The 22,855-nt window shown below is 34.8% G+C and overlaps 2 protein-coding genes across 2 annotated transcripts; one reads left to right on the top strand and one right to left on the bottom strand.

Annotated features, from left to right (window-relative positions):
• Positions 1-4,426: 4,426 nt before the first annotated feature.
• LOC116850470 (structural maintenance of chromosomes protein 3) lies at positions 4,427-13,704 on the top strand. The gene is made up of 19 exons (XM_032828796.1): positions 4,427-4,617; positions 5,152-5,227; positions 5,314-5,492; positions 5,633-5,791; positions 5,871-6,030; positions 6,114-6,399; positions 6,470-6,644; positions 6,727-6,840; positions 7,243-7,493; positions 7,688-7,831; positions 7,919-8,230; positions 8,302-8,613; positions 8,752-8,953; positions 9,111-9,401; positions 9,495-9,757; positions 10,411-10,576; positions 10,720-10,858; positions 12,291-12,528; positions 13,420-13,704. Exons 1-19 carry the CDS (start codon positions 4,603-4,605, stop codon positions 13,544-13,546), a joined length of 3,609 nt encoding a protein of 1,202 aa, XP_032684687.1. The 5' UTR covers positions 4,427-4,602; the 3' UTR covers positions 13,547-13,704.
• Positions 13,705-15,352: 1,648 nt separating this feature from the next.
• LOC116850471 (probable signal peptidase complex subunit 2) lies at positions 15,353-17,111 on the bottom strand. Its single transcript, XM_032828797.1, has 3 exons — positions 16,951-17,111; positions 16,302-16,606; positions 15,353-15,819 (listed from the first exon to the last, which is right to left on the bottom strand). Exons 1-3 carry the CDS (start codon positions 16,978-16,980, stop codon positions 15,576-15,578), a joined length of 579 nt encoding a protein of 192 aa, XP_032684688.1. The 5' UTR covers positions 16,981-17,111; the 3' UTR covers positions 15,353-15,575.
• Positions 17,112-22,855: the final 5,744 nt, after the last annotated feature.

The raw sequence follows: 22,855 nt of genomic DNA, 5'->3' as shown, positions 1-22,855 counted from the left end.
AGGTCCTGTATGAACGTATAGATTTCCTGTAATAATATAACATAACTTTATAATGCAATGTTGTTTTATAAATTATTCGTAAGTATTTCAAATTTAATTTTACTGTCAAACTACTCTTAACTTAACCTTATCCGCTTTTATTTTAAAGTAATACATTAGAAGTAGCCATCTTTACTAGTAGCGATATCACAAACGAATCCAGTAGAAAATTCATAGCGGAGTTCGATCCATCGGAAACAGATGTCTCAACTGTTGAGTCTACTGAATGCAGCCATTGACAAATTACTCAACTGTTGTGCAACTGTTGAGTCTGCTGAGTGCAGCCATTATGTAACTGCAATATCGAACGACTAGCGGGGGGCTGCACCCCGCTCAAAACTAACCTAACCCAACCTATTGTCACATTAACCGTCAGTCATTGTTTATTAAAGTGTTCAACTTTTTTTCTTAATAATTTTTTAATAAACAATGACTAACGACTAATGTGACGATATGTTGGGTTAGGTTAGTTTTGAGCGGGAGTTGCGGGGGGCGCAGCCCCCGCTAGTCGTTCGATATTGCAGTTACATAATGTGGTTAAAAGATCAGTAACTTGTTTAAATTGTGGGAAACCCTTATAGAAATATCATACTAAGAATCATTGATAATTACTTATTATCCAGTATTTTTAATACTGAAAATAAGTAATTATCAATGATTCTTAGTATGATATTTCTATAAGAGAAGCAGCAATGTTCGATAAGTAAAAAAAAAATAAAAAGTTAAAACAATATATAACTTGCATATTTTTCGGGCTCCCCCGATTGATTATCAATATTAGAGTCAAAATAAATATTTTTACCAAAAGAGCTACAAAAAGATATCAAAATTCGAAAAAGGCCTTTATTGTACATAATTACCCTAAAAAGAACCACGAATATTGAAATACTAGATAGTACACCGATCGGTACTTTCACAGCAGCGTTTGAGATCGATATTTCGGCCAAATATATGATTTTTTAATACTTAATTAAAATTATCTAGATGACTCACAAACCTTTTTAATGATACTTCATAACTCTTCATACGAAATACAAACGATACCATACCGAATCTTTGTTTAATTTACCTCCGGTCATTATTTCCGACTAAATATATGGTCCAAAAAAGAACAATTAATTACAAGTAATAGAATGACTCACAAATCTTTTCAATTGCACTTCAAAACTCTTCATACAAAATACAAACGATTTAAAAAAATAGTTTTCCAATCGGAGTTTTTTTCTGGTCAAGTACATGCGAATTTCAATTTGCTCGTATATGTTCTTCTTTACATGTAAATTGTGTAAGTTTCCATGAAAATTTTTAAGCATCAAGCGATGTGGTTTAAATGTGAATAATAATCCTTACGTTTACACGGCAACGTTAATCCGGATCAGTAACAACCGTAGTTAGTGACTTCTTGGATTTTATTTGTATATTCTTTTATATCTAAAAATATACCCCCCAATTGGATTCGAGAATTTACTAACTACGATAGTTACTAATCAGGATTAACGTTGCTGTGTAAACGTAGTCAATGTCATACTACACTTGTATATTGGCCTGGTTTACATCGTGCACTTGATACGCGTACTAAATAGTAACTTTCTATTAGATAATATTAATATCGACAATGCATATCAACAGCGACGTATTCTATCAAAACAATACGTTTTGTTGATGAGTATTATACCAGTTTAATATACCGTTGTTAATATATATCATCGATATTAAGAGTACGATGTAAACCAAGCCATTATATACAAAGTGAGTAGAATTTCTTATAGTGACTTTAATTTTTATGGTTATACGACAATTGGCATTTGACATAAGAATCCTACGTCCATTAAAAATGAACAACGAAAGCCAATTGAAGCGTGATGACGTATTAGCAGTGAAAGCATATCAACGAAGTTTGCAAAGTTAAGATACGTATGCATCAGAAAGCTAAAGTGTAATATATTATAAATTGTATGCAGTAAGTAAAATATAAGTTTATTTTATGTATTTATTGCATGTATTTTATGTATTATTTTATACAAAATATATATTTTTTGCAGATTTATAATTTTAATATGAATAGAATATTTTATCTTTTAATAATTTAAAGTAATCCTAAAGTAATCCCAGACAAGCAGACCTCCAAGGGACGTTCTAAAGACATCACTATATCTTAAAAACATGCTGAAAAAATTCTAAAGATATCCATTGCAATTTGGTGTTGTCTTGAGTATATTGTAATATTTATTTTACTTACAAATTCACGTTAAGGGCCTGAGCACAGACTTTTGCATAACACATAATGCATAACACATAAGGAAATCAATCAATCAGAGTCATTCATTTCTATCCTGGGAGGGAAATAAAGGTTTCTGATTGGTTGATTTCCTTATGCGTTATGCATTATGCAAAAGTCTGTGCTCTCAGCCTAATTCTTTCATTTTTCATGAGTTTAATGGTTTTCATCTTTCATGAGTTTATTACAAAATTTTCACTTTTCACGAGTTCATACTAGGAAAAAAGATTCATGATCACTACCTTGGAGCTCGATTCTCTAACTAGTTGCGTATACGTAAATTTTACTGCGCAGGTTTAATTATACCATTAGGTTTGTTCTTTCGACCTGAACTGGCTGCACTAGTTCACGAAGTTTGCACTAATGCGTTCTTTCGATCAGAACAGTGCAAGAAAATGTGTTCTTTCGAACAGTGCAGGCTGAACTAGTGCAGCGAGTTCAGTGAACTGACTGCCCTAGGTCTGGAGGTAGAGCAAGCAGTGCAGGGCAGCTAACCGAAAAAATTTAAATTTGTATCTATAACCTGTAAAATCGGTATACCTAGTTGACATTACGTAGAAGAAATAATCCGACGACGGAATCTATAAACAGTAAGTAAATACTTAAATATATAATAAATATATAATGTAGATAAATATATAATAAATATATAATGTAGAATGACATAAAAGAAGTATTTAGAATGTTATCCAAACAGCACAAAATATTCGAAAGACATCCTGGGAAGGCTCTTGGACGTTTTTTCGGAGGGATTTGTTGTATGTGTATCCAACACAAAACAGTTTTTAAAAGAAATAGGATTGTTCAACAAAACATAAAATGCTATAAGTGCGAAAACATGACCATAAATTGATCTATGTTATTTAATCCAGCCATGTTGTCCGCCATCTTACACTGCTCTAACTTGCTCTTACCCGTTCTTTTCAAACCCATATGTATCTTTGCACTGGTCTGCATTATCTTAAACTTTTTTCAACTAGTACAGTTCCAGTGCAGCCCTAGGTCAAGTCGAAAGAATAAACCTATTGTAACGTCCGGATCTATTTTAGAACATTAATAATATATTATTATAGACCGGGAGGCCGACTTGTCTGATTTCAGACATCACTAGACATTTTACCCTATGTTACTAGATGTAAGTACGTGCTCAAAGTATGTATGTATATTTGCGAGCGTTAAAGCGTCTTCTACAATGGCAGTAGGAGTAGTAGTAAGAAATAAGCAGTAAGCAAATTGACCAATTCCATTCTCACGTTTCAAAAATAATCGATTGTGATTGGTCTATTTACTTACTGCTTATTTCTTACTACTACTCCTACTGCCATTGTAGAAGACGCTTTAAACATTATAATTAAAATGCCGAATGCTGCGTGCTGCTGGAGAGTCTTGAAATCGACCTAAAGAAACCGTTATCTCTTTCCTCGCCATAACTCCATGGACCAATCGGAGAACGACTCTCAGTGACAAAGCGACATATAAAAATGCGCGCATTTGTAGAGAAGGCAATTATTCTCTTCTCATAATTAGTCTCTGATAGCTTTCGTGTACCTATTCAGAATATTATAATTAGTCGTAAAATCCGACTGTGTTGCAATTACTTTTGCCTACCCTTCATATTTCAAACGTTGCGAAATCAAAATTCTGAATCGGGGGCCGCATTAACTCGCGTAGTGTCGGAACATCCGAGGCCGAGCCAGGAGAACAAGCACCGCTGATTTTTCGCCAGATTCATCAATCGTTTCGCCAGACTCCGGAGACCCAGGGTAAACTCGGTGAAAAGCAGGGTGACCCAAAAGCGGAGTCATCACTCTGTTGATCGTCCACGTAAGTCACTGATTTCACTACTTTCAAATTTCCCTATATAGTTATCTATCGTGGACGTAACACCATAAAATAGCTGCGCAGTAAAGCCCATTCTACAATTGCGTAAGCGTAGTCGTGAACGTAAGAGTCAACCAATCCGAATGTTTTATTCACTGATTACTTTACTCTGATTGGTGTCGTAATCACTTACAACTCTTACAACCACGTTCACGCAATTGTAGAATAGACTTAAAATTTAAGTATACGCAACTAGTTAGAGAATCGGGTCCCTGTGCTCGCCAGACTCCCGCCCAAATCTGGAGATCTTTCGTAGTTGTCAACCTGCACATTTTACAAATGTCGTTCTGCCAACAAGTTGGTTGAATGTTTTCGTTGTGCTCGGTGAAAGAAAGTTCACGTTTTGCGATTTTGTTTTCGAATAACATTGACACCAATATGTTCGTTTGATTTCTTGCCACATCATGTACATCAAACAGGTATAGCAAACAGGATCATATCACAACCTTCTTTTACAGTACTTTATGCGTTACACTCTATTTCCGAGTAGACGCTTACATTCCTCATTTCTCGCATTTTGAATATTTTAAATAAAGAACAAGACGTTAAGTATTAAAGAATAGAAATCAAAATTGATATCTAAAAACAAGGTTGTCTCACAAGGTTCAAAAAGTCTCAGTCTCATTTAATATTCATTTTGTCTTTATCTGTCAAATAACCTTCAAACTGGACATGTTTTTTGGTATCTTAATCTAAAGTATATCAAGGTTTGTTGTCTGATATATTTTTTATAACGTTAAAATATTTGAAAAAGTCTAGGAAGAAATTAGAAAAAGGTGGTAATATCAAAATATCAATATGTCCAGCTTGAGATTTAAGTATTATTTATAACTTGTAACTTCTATCCTGCTATAATCTTCCCAAAAGATAGCTTCTATGATATAGTCAAACTTCAGATTGATCTTATAAATTATTTATTTTTAAATCTTTTAAATTATTTATTATTAAAACAGGTGATTATTCAAGGGTTTAAATCCTATCGTGAACAGACAGTTGTTGAGCCTTTTGATCCAAGACATAATGTAGTAGGTATGTATTCTCAAACATTTCAGTAAACTATAGAGCTAAACTTTATATATGTAAATATATCATATAATTCAATGTTTCCTTATAAGTTGGCAGAAATGGTTCTGGCAAGAGTAATTTCTTTTATGCCATCCAATTTGTTTTGAGTGATGAATTCTCTCATCTCAGACCAGAGCAAAGACAAGCACTGCTTCATGAGGGAACAGGACCTCGTGTTATATCTGCCCATGTAGAAATCATATTTGATAACTCTGATGGCAGATTACCAGTAAGTTATTATTTTAGCTAAAATTGCTATTAAAGTAATATTATTATATACTTGAATATATTGTACAATGTTTATTATTTGTTGAAATAACTGATGCATTGGAATATACGTTTATATATTGTAAAAATTTGTTTTCTCAGATTGATAAAGATGAGGTATATTTAAGAAGAGTAATTGGTTCCAAAAAAGATCAATATTTTCTCAACAAAAAGATAGTGACAAGGAATGATGTAATGAATTTATTGGAGTCTGCAGGATTTTCTAGATCCAATCCTTATTATATTGTGAAGCAAGGAAAGGTTGCTACAGAATGTTTATAGATACTATAACAATTAAATATAACTCTTATTTACTATTTGAAATTTTTTTTTCTTATAGATAAATCAAATGGCAACAGCACCAGATTCTCAAAGATTGAAGTTACTGAGAGAAGTAGCAGGTACTAGAGTATACGATGATAGGAGAGAAGAGTCAAAATCAATTTTGAAGGAAACAGAAGGAAAATTAGAGAAAATTGAGGACTTTCTGCGAACAATAGGTAAACACATACACAAAACTTTAAGATTAGAAAAATAATGGAGCATAAACAAAGTACAATAGGTAACTTTTATTTTATTACAGAGGAACGTTTGAAAACACTTGAAGAAGAGAAGGAAGAGTTAAAAGAATATCAACGTTGGGACAAGCAACGTCGTTGTTTAGAGTATACTATTCACGAACGCGAACTTAAAGAGAATAAAAGGAAATTAGAAGAACTCGAAGAGTCCAGAGCGAACAGCGGAGCTGAGCAAGCAAGACTAGGAGCAGAAGCAAAAACTGCACAGGAGATGGTACGTGCAGCTACAAAGCGTTTGAAAGAATCAAAGAAAGAGGTGCAGACTGCCAAGGAAGAAAGAGATACTCTTAGGTATATTTTACTGTTAGATATTATTTTAGGATCTTTATGCTCAGTACACTTAAATACTTACAATTTTTAGTGCGGAACAGCAGCAATTGTTAAAAGAAAAGACCAAGTTGACTTTAACCATCAATGATTTATTGGAAGAAGTAAAAGGTGACAATGACAGCAGAAAACGTGCTCAACAAGAGTTGGAAAAGCTGAAAGGTAATATCGCTATTCGAGAAGATGAGCTGAAGTCTATTAAACCAGAGGTGAGGGAATATTCAGGTAATCGATACATATAGATATATCTAAATTATAGACAATATTAAAACGAGAAACATTTTCTTGCAGTACGAACGAATGAAACGCGTTGAAGAGGAATGTACGCGAGAATTACAACTGAAGGAGCAGAAACGCAAAGAATTATATGCTAAACAAGGCCGTGGCAGTCAATTTACTACAAAGGTAAAATAATTCAATATATATAATTGTATAACGTAAATTTAATATTTTTTATATATATATATTTATATATATATATATATATATATATATATATATATATATAAAAGTGTGCATACATACATACATACATACATACATACACATACATACATACATACATACATACATACATACATACATGCATGCATGCATGCATGCATGTATGTATGTATGTATGTATGTATGTATGTATGTATGTATGTATGTATGTATGTATGTATGTATGTATGTATGTATGCATGCATGCATGCATGCATACATACATACATACATACATACATACATGCATGCATGCATGCATGCATACATACATAAAGTATACTTTGGTAAAATATTTTAAAGTATTTGTTACTTTTATTACAGGATGAGCGGGATAAATGGATACAAAATGAGCTTAGACAACTTACCAAGCAAATAAAGGATAAAGAGGAGCATCAGAAGAAAATTAGCGAAGATTTGAAACGTGATGGAGAAAAACAAGTCTCCTTGGAGAAAAAGATAGGGGATCATACACGCGAGATGGAACGGCAACGTACATCGATAGACGATCATAATAAGCAATATTATGACCTCACTAAATCGAAGGACCAATGTCAAGCAAATCGAAAAGAACAGTAATGTTTTTTTTTTTATTATGATTGGCTCGTTAAGTTTCTGAAATTATTTGCACAAGCAACAAACATAATAAATATATTGAAATACTTGCTTAAGTACAAAATTTTTTAGATCTCATTCTCTTAGGTTGAATAAACTATGCATGTGAAAATTAATCTTAAAAATTCAATTAAAATATTGAACTAAATTACAGATATCGGCAAGAGAGTGTACTGCAACTTAATTTATCTGGTTTAAAAGAGGATTTGGCGAAAGCGGATCAAAGTTTGAGATCCATGGCTGGTAAACCTATTTTGAATGGTAGAGACAGTGTGCGTAAAGTATTGGACACTTTCCGGTAAGACTTATTTTAATATTTTATTAATAAAATATAATAAATTTAATTATTAAAATATAAATATTAATTATATTTTCGATTCCTCAGTACACGGAAGGATATGGCTCATGAAGTGAGCAGTTACTACGGGCCTGTAATTGAAAACTTCAATTGCGACAAAAGTGTTTACATGGCAGTAGAAGTAACAGCTGGAAATCGGTTATTCCATCACATTGTGGAGACTGATAAGTTTGGTACGAAGATTTTGAAAGAAATGAACAATCAACGTTTGCCGGGTGAAGTAACCTTTATGCCTCTAAATAGACTTCACGTGAAAAATATCGATTATCCGCAGACTTCCGATGCTATACCCATGATATCCAAACTGAATTATGATCCTAAATATGATAAGGCATTGAGGTAAGATTCATTTTTTACGATTATTTTTTTGACACAACATAGATATATTGATATTTATATGTTTACTTCAGATATATATTTGGAAAAACTTTAATTTGCCGTAATTTGGAAGCAGCGACGAGTTTAGCACGAACATCTGGTCTGGATTGCGTTACATTAGAAGGAGATCAAGTTTCATCCAAAGGTTCCTTAACTGGTGGATATTTTAATACACTCAAGTCACGTCTTGAGATACAGAAAACAAGGTCGGAATTAATGTCTCAGATTTCTACTCTCGAGAATCAATTAACGACGGTTAAAGAGGAGATCAGAAAGGCGGACCAAAATATTAGTTCTTATGTTAGCGAAATGCAGAGAACTGAAACTAGAAATAGTAAAGCTAAGTAAGTGATTTAAGTGATATTTATTAGACTCCAATTATAACTTATAACTAACAGTTTTATATATTCAAAGTATTCATGTTTGAATACTAATTCCTGGAATTAACTAGCTTCTTCTAATTAACAATCTGTTTTTAACAGAGATATATATGACAAAATGAAGGCAGAAATACGTCTTATGAAGGAGGAGTTAAGCGCGATAGAAAGGTACCGAACGCCAAAGGAAAGAAGCCTTGCACAGTGTACATCTAGTTTAGAAGCGATGCGCGCGACTAAAGACGGTTTGGAAAGTGAACTTCATCAAGAACTTATGGCGCAATTATCTGTCGCAGATCAGCATCAGGTGTGCATGTAGTAGGATTGAGTTGAATTAACATTTTCTTTTTATTTCTTTAATAGCATATAAATGTTTTATTCTTAAATTTATTTTCGTAAAAATTAATCCAGTTAGCCTAAGAATTCGTTGTATTTTTAATTCGTTACTGATAATGTTTGTACAGGTCGATACTTTGAATGACGACATAAGACGTCTAACAAAGGAAAACAAGGAGGCATTCGCAAAAAGAATGCAATTAGAAGCAGAGAAAAATAAGTTAGAAAATTTATTAACAAATAATTTGGTGAGAAGGAAAGATGAGCTTGTTCAAGCTTTGCAAGAGATATCGGTCGAGGATCGGCAACGGCAGCTCGACTCATCAAAAATTCAGTTGGCGGATATAGAAAAGAGATTAGTAAAAGTAAACGACGACTTTAAAGCGCAGAATGAAAAAGTAACGAGTGCAATGAAGAAAGTAAGCAAGACGTTTGTCAATATGACAATATTGTTTATATACTTTTTGAACTAAAACTTTCTTCAATTACTTTCTTGTGATTTTCTTTTTTAGCAAAAAGCGGAATCTGCTGATGTCGAAAAATGGAAACTAAAAGAAAAAGAAGCACAGGAAAAGATAGAGGCTGACGCAAAAGATCTGGAAAAATTGGCGAGCAAATTAAATATCCTGCAACAAAAAATAGTGGAATGTACGCAGAAAATTACCGAACTCGGTGCATTGCCTAGTCATGAGGCTTATTCTAAATTTAGTACAATGACCACGAAACAGCTTTTCAGAGAGATGGAAAAAGCGAATAATCATTTGAAGAAATATAGGTACGTGTTTTGATGAACTGATTATGTCCGACAGAAATATGACTATTAAAGAGATGTTGAAATTGAAATCTTACCGACAGTATACTGACATTTTTCTGCAGTTTACGTCGTATTAGTTGTACAGAATTACAAATGCTTTTATGCGATGAAAGTACGTGCAGAAATAAATAGGAGCATTGCTCAATATGCGAAAATGAAAACAAATTTAAATGTAAAATCTCAAGCTGTCAGCGTAATATTTGCTTAATCTAAAAATTCCGCAGCTTATATATACCAAAAGTGTGGATGCTCCAAACAGAACAATTTTGAAGAACATTGTTCTACTTTGCATCTGAATTCAAAAGTTTAAGAATATCCGGAAAATTTGCAGAAAGATTTCTACATATATCTACTTAAGTTTTCCGCTGAATATGGTAAAACAAAGCAACACATATTTACATAAATTCTATATATACAAGAAATACGAAAAGGATTACATAATTGCGTTAGTAATGATCGTTTCTGCGTTATCGACATTGTTTGAGTTTGTCATCGACTTTTCAATCAGCATTCCTTTAAGAATCATGTATTTTTATTAAAGACTACATAAGAGAGAGAAATGTATGTTATAAACTTGTGTTATAAACTTCTTCGTCACATTCATTTGTTTTTAGCCATGTAAATAAAAAAGCCTTGGATCAGTTCATGTCATTTAGCGATCAAAAAGAGAAATTAGTGAAACGGAAAGAGGAGTTAGATAGAGGTGACGAGAAAATAAAAGAGCTTATGTCGGTGCTTGAGCAGCGCAAATGTGAAGCAATACAATTTACATTTAAACAAGTACGTAATCAAACTAATAAAGAAAAAAAAGAGGGAAAAGTTTTGCATTGGGTTTCATACAATGAGTTTTTAAATATTTGTTTGAAATATAATATTAAAAAATTCTTTATGACAATTTTACGTGAAAATATTTCTTTTTTAAGGTGAGCAAGTATTTCAGTGATGTGTTTAATAAGCTTGTACCTTCGGGACACGCGCAATTGGTCATGAAAACTGCGGATGGCGATGAGGAGGATGACGGTACAGCTGAGCCAGCTGATTCTGACAGATTTATTGGTGTTGGTAAGTGTTCAAGATCGCAGAGTCATTATTATGTATCACAACTAACGCTCGCGTTTGTCTCCGTCCGGCAGCGTCTTCGAACTTTACGCGATCATACTTGCTTTGTGTGAAAACGCGTCTCTCGCGCAAATGATCACCACCGACGTCGAGTATCCGCAAGATCAAAAACGAATTATAACCGTTGTTCAGCCGAAAATTTGGTTAGATCGTTAGGAGAAGTAGCTGGCAGTTATAATTCATCATCAACCGAATCCCGTCGCATGGTCGCGATCATCTTCAAAGTGACATATAAATAATCCCTACAAGATTCTCGAGGTCTTATTATTCGCTTTCGAGAAGAAAAAGATTTGAACTTGGCTTCCGTGACGATTTAACCGTTTCGTACGTCGGTCAATTCATATTTTTTGTCGTTGTGATCGTCGTAAGCGCTTACCGGGTGAATGAACATTATCGAGGCGGGACAAGGTATAATAAAGAATTCTGTTAGCCCGCGCAGTGTATGAAGGTCTTCTACGAAATTTATCTTTCTTTCCAGTCTCCTTGATCCATGTAGCTTCTATCCTTAAGCTAATTACGATTCGTCAATCTCTCTCATCTTAGAATGTCATTGATGCTCATAATTTTTCCATTTATTTCTTTGTCTTTCCCGCTCCTTCTCACGCCGATTTCCTCGCGGTCTCTCTGACCGGTTCCAGCAAATTTCGTTTACGAACAAATTTCGGTCGTAAAATCCAATAAAAATAATGGAAGACGAAAGAGCATGTAAGAGCCAGGCACAGTTGTTAAAGTGCAATTACATATTGTAATGTAATGAAATATAAATGTTATTTACGTTTCGACCCGATTTGGGGTCCTCTTAAAAAAAATATAAATATAAACGCAAGAGTCAACTATAGCAGAAGACCAAAGAAATAGAATAAATCACCGCAAAACGCAATTAAAAATACAGGTCGAACTCGCATTAAAAAAGAAGTATAAATCCTCCCTTCATGGACAAATCGACAACGGTGGCCAACAACGTTTAGGTTAACGATGAACCACAAACGCAGATGGAAAAATAGTCCTCAAAACAATTAAAGTTTGACCTATATTTTTAATTGCGTTTTGCGGTGTTTTATTCTATTTCTTTGGTCTTCTGCTATAGTTGACCTTTGCGTTTATATTTATATTTTTCTGAAGAAGACCCAAATCGGGTCGAAACATAAATAACATTTATATTTCATTATGTTACAATATATAATTGCACTTTAACAACTGTGCCTAGTTTTTATATATACATGCTCTTTCCTTCTTAATTATTTTTATTGTATTTAATACATTAGAGCCATTTTTAGCTTTTTATAAATTTCGATCGTTCGTAAACAGTAAGATAATAAATTTTCACCTGTGCAATACTAAAAGTTTATATGTTGAACATAATTATCGATTTTAGGTATAAGAGTGTCATTCACGGGACATAGAGCTGAAATGCGAGAAATGAACCAACTATCCGGTGGACAGAAATCGCTTGTAGCATTAGCATTGATATTCGCAATTCAGAAGTGCGACCCCGCACCATTCTACTTGTTTGACGAAATCGATCAAGCTTTGGACGCACAGCACAGGAAAGCAGTGGCAGACATGATCCATGAACTTAGTTCAGACGCTCAGTTCATCACTACGACATTTAGGTAATGCGACGCAACGCTAATCTTGCTAAGATTTACTTAAAAATGTTTTAAGTGTTTTCGTTTCACTGATATTTAAGGCTCCTGGCCCCTCGCATTGTCTATCTCTTTTTAATGACGTCAGAAGCGAGAAAATGTATGCTAAAAATTCTTGCGAAATACATTGAAATAAAAATATATATCCATAAAGTAACACTTGCAATCGATTAAACAAATTTATAAGATATTCCGTGCACTCCCCTTTTGCTCGTACAATAATTTATTGTAAATTAATCTGAATAGAAATAGGCGAAGAAATATATTAAAAAGATTAATTGTATCGTATTAATTGTCACGTTAATTTACGACAAATTATTGATTGTTAAAGCAAAAGGGGAGTGCACGGAATATCTTACAAATTTGTTTAATCGATTGCAAGTGTTACTTTATGGATATATATTTTTATTTTAACGTATTTCGCAAGAATTTTTAGCATTTTCTCGCTTCTGATGTCAAAAAAGAGATAGACAATGGGGGGCTAGGAACCTTAACTAATATTGATTTTGCTTGGTTTGGTTTCCAAGTTGATGTCGTATTTTTCATGGATTTATTTCCGAACAAATACAACGCTAAGTTTATTTCGTGACATTTTAGTTTACTTCTCTAAGGAAAGATGCAACTTCAAAAGACCAAGGTTTCAGGTTGCTCTTCTCCCTGAAGAAGCGAACTTGTTCATGTGCAAAACGTCGGAAATAAATCCAAGAGATCGCGTAGCACCAATCTAAAAGTCAAACCGGGGAGCTTCCACATCACGGGAGTTTTAAATGGAATATTAATTCTTTTAAAATCGTTCATTAAATTATTTTTTTTAAGAATATAATATGAAAAATGATAACATAGAGTTTTATTTTACAGACCCGAATTATTACATCACGCGAATAAATTTTACGGAGTAAAATTCAGAAATAAAGTTTCGCACGTTGAATGCGTGACGCGAGAAGAAGCGGCTGATTTCGTTGAGGACGATACAACGCATGGCTAAGAAAGGAAATGCTTTATTTATATAGTGTTTACAAAAAATGGTATTTTTTTTTAACGTCAAGTGATAAAAAAATATAAGTCGGATTTTATTATATATATCACTCAAATCATCTGACAATGCACCACAGCTTTTCTAAAAATATATTACATACGAAATCATATGCGGAAAAAAAATTTTGTTTTATATACTCGAAATTCTAGATACTCGATTCTTTTGCTCGATTCTTTCGATAATCTCTTTATTTTTTCTCGATTGTACTTTTGTAACATGCCAAAGAATCATGTTACTTTGATTGTGTTCCGAAATTCACTGTCAGTGCTGAAATTTTATAGCATATGTAACATGAACTATAGATTTTCAGTACTGGCAGTGAACTTTGGAACGCAGCCTTTATATACTTCACGTAAAAAGAAAAAATGTAACATTATTTTAATAACATTTGACTTGCAAAAAATCGATATTGATCTTTATGTTATAGACATTACGGAACGGTATGATACAAATGTAATTTGGAATAATTTTTTTATATTATATAACTTTATAGAAATACACACACACACATACAGGGTGTCTCACAACTGGTATAACACCCGTTAGGGGTAGGTAGAGGGTGCAATTTGGAACTGAAAGTTCCTCTTCCATTTTTGGATCCGACAATTAGTTAACGAGATATTAACTTATTAATTTAGTCTGCCAATCCCTTAGCGCCCTGAGTGAGCGCTCAGCGACGTAAGACGCCGTGGGTTCCTCAAAGGCCCTGCTTGTCCGTTTTCCCTTTTTGTACACACTAAAATCATTCACGATACTCAATCATCGACATGTAGAAAATATTCAAGTCACCCACGAAGGAAACATACCACACATGCCCTCCCCCTCCGGCACATAAAGTGCAATCACTCCGCCCACTCGCACTAAAAACATTTAAATTATCCATGCACTCATAACCACACACAAAAACACCCATACATCACTCCCATACATTAAAAACTTGCTACCCCGTAGCCCCGGTCAGGCAGCCATCCATACACCCACTCACTCATTCATTCATATTTATTCTTCTGTGATATAAAAAAGGGGATAAAACGGACAAGCAGGGCCCCTAAGGGAGTCCACGGTGCCCTACGACCCTGAGCGCTCACACGGGGCGCTAAAAGATTGTCAGACTCAATTAATATATATATATATATTAATATATATATATATATATATATATATATATATATATATATATATATATATATATATATAAAAATGTCGGATCCAAAGATGGAAGAGGAACTTTCAGTTCCAAATTTCACCTCTTACCTATCCTTAACAGGTGTTCTATCAGTGTGGGATACCCTGTGTGTGTGTGTGTATATATATGTATGTATGTGTGTATATATATACACATACACATATGTGTGTGTATATATATATATAAACTATACGAGAAAAGAGGTACAATATTTTCTACTTTCGAGTAGAAAATGTTGATATTATATTTATATATTTTAGGAATGGTATATTGTCCTTTTATTTTTGTATATCTATCAACTTGTATTTGTGTTGTATCTGTGTTGTATTTTACAAGTAATTTCTCGATAAGATCTAAGTACGCGATAAATTTTTATTATTTACACGACTCGACGTCGTAATATATAACAAATTGTCATATAAAATTATTTACGTACTCTTTCGTATCGTATTAACATATATAGTATGTATTGCACGAAATGTGCGTGAAGGGAGACTAAGAAAACATATGCAAACAACTTTATTGGCAATGCACACAGGATAGGCACAGTAAAATAAATATATATGAAATACTTGGTTGCTCGAAAAAAAAGGTAGTTTATAACGTTTAACTTGTTTTAAGATGTATATTAATTGTAATACACATGTATTATATAATTTACTCTTTTCTTGTGAAAATGATTTACATCGTTATGCACGAGATCGGAAATGCGAGAACATTGGACTGAGAGTTTGTAAACACAGGCTTTTTTCGTAAAAAAAAAAAAAATCATTCCAATTTCGAAACACTGTGCTACTTTTCCTTTCGTTGCGACGTTAGACTGTCGTGCATTGTCATCACAACGGCCTCTATCAGTTCTGGAATCACCACGCCGTTAACATCGATGAAACTCGCAACGGACTTCGTCACGGTCGTCTCGTTAATGTTGCCAGACGTTGCGCTTCTAACTGACAAAACCAAGTTGTATTTGTCATCATATTTCTTCAAATAGGAGCTAGCTTCCCAAATCAAGTCAGGGTTGAAGCCTGCACGATCTCTAAAATTCGGAAAAATCATATCAATTTATTTTAAAATGAAAAAATTGAAATCTTTAAGAGCCACTCACTTTCCAGTGTGAATTGAAATCATATTGTGGCAGGATAGTAATGTTTGACATCTAAATGACTAACTTTTGGCCTATCATATACACTCAATCAGCCTTCTATGTCAAATCCTTTATCCCAATTATAATGAATATCCATTCTCCACTTCAATTAATTGTGCGTACTATTAATACTCATTCTCTACCCCAATTGTGCATTTTTTAATTGTTGCTCACAATAAGTTTCATAGTTTGTACTAGATATTCATGAGTGGTTCATAAAGACTTTTTATTTTGCTTCAATTTGAATACTAGCAGAATTTATTCACATATTTTAGTTTACTTTTTATTCTTTTTTTTTTTAGATTTCTTTTTCATGAATACCATAAGTGATATATGTATAAGTGTAAATAAATATCTACGGATTGTAAACTTACCTTTGAATCGCAACTACAAATATGCCTTTCTCTTTATATGTTGTATATAATGTCAAGAGTCCCATCAATATGAAATACAAAGAAACACAGATAACTAGAACAGGCTTTGAAGTAGGGAATGGATATAAGTAATCACACAACAATGCTATGATAGCTATTGTAACTGTGATTCCACAAAGTGCTAGCCTTCCATCAAGAAGAGAGAAGTTTTCAAGATAATTATATTTATTTGTCAGTACATCCTTGACTGCATCGTCCAAGGCATTCTTGACAGCTGAACCGTCCCATTTATTGATTTTTATGACCTATGAAGCAAATACCATATATTTTATTCAAACGAGGAGAAATATTTCTTTGCCACAGATCTTGAAAAAATAGAAAATCGTAAATACATGTCTAAAGTATATTAAAAGGGAATTTATGCAGCTTGATTTAGTACTTCAGTGAGGATCTGATTGCCAATAATAAAAGCTGAGTTTGGCTACTTGGAGCAGCATATGTGGCAATACAATTAATGTATAGTTGTCATATAACTGATAACTCATGTAAATGTTATGCATTTTAACGTAATATTTTCATTATAATGTGCATATTTTTATAAAATAAAATAATAATTATTAGTTTTAATTATAAGTGAGGATAAACTTACGGAATCTTCTGTTGCACCCATTTCTACCATAAACTGATAGTATAAACACGTATTCTCTTTCAGAACACACGTCAATATCTAACCTGAGGCCCGATTCTTGACGGTGTGCGAATTGAAAGATTCACACCGCGTCCGATGTCCGACGTACGACGTCCGATATCCAATAGGAAAACAGCTTTCTAATGGAGAATTGAATTCTCTATTAGAAAGCTGTTCTCTTATTGGATATCGGATGTTGTACGTCGGAAATCGGACGCAGTGTGAATACTGCAAATGAGATACGCATGCGAAAATCTACAGTATACGTAACGCAGGGAGGGACCCGATTGACCATAGTACGATTGGATACAGATTGTAATGATTGGTTCGATCTGGTAATTCACTAGATAATTCTTTGCATCGGTTGGTTGTATCCAATCGGGACTTTCTGCGTAATGCACAAAGGGTCGATTGTGTATCTTAAAACGGAGTGAAAATGACAAAAATGAGCAAATTTATTAGAATATTTGTAACTTCATTGGTCAATGTCTAATCAATTTATTCACTTTTGTAATTTTCATTTCGTTTCGAGATACCAGAGAGAAACATGTAAGCGGCTACCGGGGTGATTCAGCGGCCAGAGCTAGGCGCATTTTAGATACGTCATCTAACCAAAATGCGCCTAACTACGTCCGTCAGGCGCACTTTCGCAGTGTAAGGGCTATAGCACACAAATTGACATAACTGCATATGCATAGCATAAGACCGTATGTACCAATGAGCATCGAATATTAAGTCGCCATATTGGTGTTCGATGCTTAATATTCGATGCTCATTGGTCCATACGATCTTATGCTATGCATATGCAGTTATGTCAATTTGTGTGCGATAGCCCAACTCCATATAATGATAGTAAGTTAGAAAAGGACAGACGTCTAATCGCTCTGTTCTTATTTCACCACTGATGAGCGACCGCGCGACGTGGCACATAAAGCGAGCTAGCGGCAATCTTATCGCAAAGCTAGATCATCTCTCATCAGTTTCGTCTTTCACACGTTGCGTTCTGCGTAATTTTGAAAGAAAAATTTGGAAAATGGATAATATGAAACAATAAATAAATATACAAAATTTGTGTATATAACACGTTAAATATTTGATTTAACATGGGAGCACGATATATATATATATATATACAGGGTGTCCCATTTTAAATGATACAACCCAATATCTCGAAAACTAAAACCGGCAGACAAAAATATTTCAGATAAAAGTTATATGGATCGATGGAGGACATAAGAAAATATCATTGATTTGACCTTGCGTGGCCCCGCCAAGGTCAGGTCGAGGTCAACTTTGCTTTTTTAAATAGAAATATACATTATTTTATTACGGAATTTTATTCTATGTAAAGAAGCAAACAACTTTTATTTGAAAACATTTTTTATCCAACTTTTATCCAACTTTTCTAAGATATTTACAAAAATATCTACAAAATTACTAGTTGCAATAATTTTTTATTCAAATTCTATTAACTTTACTGAAAAATAGCAAGAAATAACAATTGTCTATTTTCTTCTCCTAGAGCTCTGAGATTTTTTTCAGAATTTTTCATTAACTTTTTAAAAAAGTACTTTTTAATAAAGTACTTTTTAATAAAGATTAACGTTTTAATAAAATAATAAATATTGTAAAGTACTTTAAGAAAATGAAAGGAAATGCAAGATTCAAGATTCACAAAAGTTTGGAGTTGTGTATTGACAATCTTCGATACCTAGTAGTTTATAAGACATAAGAAAATTAGGAATTATAAATATATTTTTTTAAATATTATGATTTTTTCATTTTTCACATTCGCACAATAATTCTCAGTATTTGATTACTATCAATATTTAATAGTGATTTTATTATCATTATTCACCAGAAATTAAATACTAACGAAAAAATTACTGAATTACTGGTAATACATAATCACTAGTAATTTTTTAGTATTTATTACCCGATGAAAAATTTTTCATGCATAATTTTGCAAAAATATTTATACAAAATTATGCAAAATTATATATGAAATTTGTTCATATATAATTATACATAATTATATCTAAATAGATAAAATTATACATAATTATGCATAATTTTCGATAATACAAATGCCTTTTGATGCTATAAATAGTAACTTTTTTCGTTTCTTCTATGTTAAAACTTAAAGAAGGACTTACTGAGAGTTTCTTAATATACATAGAGAAAAAAATTATTTCATATATCCTTCCGTAGTTTCGAACTCGAACTACCTCATCTGTTCTGCTTGATAGAGTCCTAGTCCTAGTCTTGGTAGTTACTGAATCACTTTGACATTAAGAGAGTTAATAATGATTCTAATGTCTTATACGATATCTTGCTGACTTATACTTATACAAGTACTGTTATATTTCATACAATCGCTCGTGTGAAGATAGAACGGATTAAATTGAATAGAAAAGTCATGTACCATTTTGCAAAATTCGCAATAGTTGACAAGGAATAAATTATTCTCTGTGAGCTAATGAACGCACGTGAATCGGTAACTCCGTGTAAAGAAAAATGGTTTACTTCTGAAGATAACCGCTGTCGCGCGGCAACGCGCCACTGTTTGTGTCTACATCGCTCTATATTTTGATTATATGTACATATGCATGATTCTACATATTTACATATAATTATATATACTTCTGCATACATATACATTAGTATACATAATTATACAAAGTAACAAGTAATTCGCAAATCGCACATTCTGTGTAATTATATATTATTATATCTCATTATGCATAAGTATGCATACGTTAGTATATATTTATACAATTTTATATAGGTATATATCTTCATATATAATTATATCCAGGTGACATCAGGCAACATCATACAAAATTATGTATAAAGTCTTAAAAACTTATATATAATTGCATGATGCATTATATATATTTTTATATATTTTTGTCAAATTATATATAATTTTATATAATTATATATAATTATGTATAAAAAATTTTTCATCGGGTTGCAAAATGACTTCAATTATTTTTTTCAGTTTAATGTTTTTTATAAATTTTTTGTTATCGATACAGCTTGCATCAGACTCTGTATAATAGAGAATATTTTGAAATAAAAGAATATTCTTCATGGTTTGCACAAAATTGCTTAAACGCATTTCAATTTTATATATAACAAATAAGAAAAATATATATGATGTGACGTGACGATTTTTGAGGATCGTCCGTCACTGGGGGGTTGCTAAGGAAGCAGGAATGCGCTTCCGAGCTGAAGTGTGAGGGTCGCGTCCTAGCCGTAAGGCGAGGGGATGCGCACCCGTCTATAGCGAAAAATGTATGAAAATTAAGAGCGAATGGTCGAACGAGCGTCAACAAGATCGGAGTCGACGAGAAGAAGAAGCTGCCGCCACGGGCGGAAAGGAAGAGAGACGACAGGTTGGAGGCCGGAGATCAGGTGAATAATTTCCGCAATTTGGGGAGTATCCCTGCTAGAAAGGGCAGACCGATAGGGCTACATGCTTTCAGAGCCAGCACTACGGAGCTACCGGGATCTTGACATTAGTTGCCGATGGAGAGAGAGCAAAGGAGACTGGGAGCTGCCGCGAGGAAACCGCAAGGGCGGAGCGGATCGACATCACGGACGAGCGGAGGACAGTCGCGGCCGAAGCACAGTGTCGGCCAGCGAATCCTCCGCGATCCGGAGCGTCCGCTGAGCTAACACGGACTCTGCGAGGCTTCACAGGCAACTTGAAATAACGGCTGTCGAAGATGCGAGGTCCAAGGTCGCAACAACAAATTGATAAGCTGCCGTTATGCAAACAAAAAAGAGAAAAACAACAAAGGTAGATAAACGGTTCTGGAGTAGTAGCCAATCAAAGGTCGCCAACTGGTGAGAAGAGGGATTGGGAGGGGAGGGTGAGGAGAAATTGGGAATAAAATCCGGCCTCGCAAACCAGCGAGAGCTCTCATGTTTTCGCAGTGAAACGGCAAAGTGTAAAGGACGTGACGCCCACCAAGCTGCATCAGCAAGGACGACGACGCCGACGAACACCGTAAGGCCGACTCCGCTCCAGGACTAATTTTGGTTGCGTGATCCGGAAGGGGATCGCCGTTGCCCGCTGACGACTGCGACCGATTCGCGACCGACGATTTGGTGAGTCCGTTCCATAAAGACGGCCCTTAGCGTGGTTATTTTGGAGTCGCGGATCGGGAGACGCGTCGACGGCCGAGGCCCGGCCGTCCCCCACACGGGAGGTAACGGGAACCGCATCCGTCTCGCTAGAGAGGAAAGCTCACGCGTCGGGGTAACGTTGTCGACCGTCCCCGTCGTAACCGAGGACGAACACGCACCGCCGCATCGAACAATCGTGAAAATAGCTGTCGCGAACTTTGAAGGTCGTAATCGAGACGACCCGCTGCCGTATGGAACATTGTCGCGAGCGCGAATAAAGACCTGTAATCAATTAGCTGTCGAAAATAAATCTGTGTCCGATACAGTAGATCACAGCCCTCGTGTCTTATTGTTAACCCCATCCTTCCTTCAAGCATCTCCGACCGCGATCGAACCAGCCCCTCTACCGAAGGGCGGCTGAGCTGCCGAAGGGTCGCACCGGCGACCGACGCTCCTCTGATCGACCAGTTCTAAGATTAGTGAAAATAGTAAGGTGGTACGGCCGACTGTACCTGGCGCCCAATTCCGGAAGGTCGACCGGAGTCGCGAGTGTCGTAGGAGTGAAACCGGGTTTCACTCTGTTGAGCGATCGCCGTAGATTTTGTCAGCGCTGTCTCCGCGAGCCGACTACGCGAAGGAAAAGCGTTGCAATGATTATGGTATATTGTATTATATGAATAATACATATGTATTAATATAATAAAATTTAATAATAATTTATTTTATTATTATTATTATTATTTTTATATTGTTTCGTACGGGAGCTGTCGTCCGCACGGATAGCGAGCGGCAAGCGGCCGTGCGCCAGGCACGTTCCGCTCGCGGGCGACTGCCGCTCGCCGCGGCTTCACGCCGTCGCCGCTACGCGGCAGCGCGCCGAGCCGGGGCCGTCGCTCGCAGTTAAATTTGGGTGTATATCAGTTGGACACGGGGCAATTGGACACAGTCCAATCACAAGTCGCTGTTCCAAGGGACCCTACAAATGTCTCTAATCATACGGTGCTGTGATTGGCTGTGTCCAAATGCACCGTGTCCAAGTGCACCGCTCCCGTTAAATTTCGGTGCGGCGCCTATATAAGACGCCGCGGGCGACGGCTCTAAGCCTTTTGACTGCGTTAGCGCATCTAGTCACTGCCTCGCTGAGGTATTATTTTGAGTTCTAGCTTAGCTTCATATCGCCTTCTTGAGTGCGTAAGCACGTTGGGCACTTGCCTCGCCAGAGGTATACGTGTGCATATCTGCATTGATCATCGCTGCCTTCAGAGTGTCATAGACACGTTGGCATTCGGGTTTAGGTCTTCGCAACCCTTTAGAGTGCGCTTGCACGTTGGGCTATCGCCTCTAGAGTATCCGAGGACACGTTGGCGTTTGTGTTACGCAGTGTTGCCAGACATTGGGGAAGGAAGTGTAGTACCAACATGAAGAAATAGTAGTATATATGTCATACCAACTTAACCGAATAGTAGTACAAATAGTCGTATCATGCATATTATATCAATTTTAACGTATTAAAGAAAAAAATTGTACATTAAATTGTATATTACATACTTTTAAGTTATATATTTTTATATAGGTTATATATATAAGCACAATATTGTTTATAATTTATAATTTTTTATTTTTTATCAGAATGTGTATGACACAATATTATTGCACTCATGCATATATCTTTAATAATTATAATATATATATATATATATATATATATATATATATATATATATATATA

Source organism: Odontomachus brunneus, unplaced genomic scaffold, assembly GCF_010583005.1.
Source record: "Odontomachus brunneus isolate Ranch 3 - 2012 unplaced genomic scaffold, Obru_v1 Obru_scaffold_146, whole genome shotgun sequence".
Classification (NCBI taxonomy): Eukaryota; Metazoa; Arthropoda; class Insecta; order Hymenoptera; family Formicidae; genus Odontomachus; species Odontomachus brunneus.
Note: the sequence above shows the minus strand (reverse complement) of the source record. Positions and strands in the feature narration are given on the sequence as shown.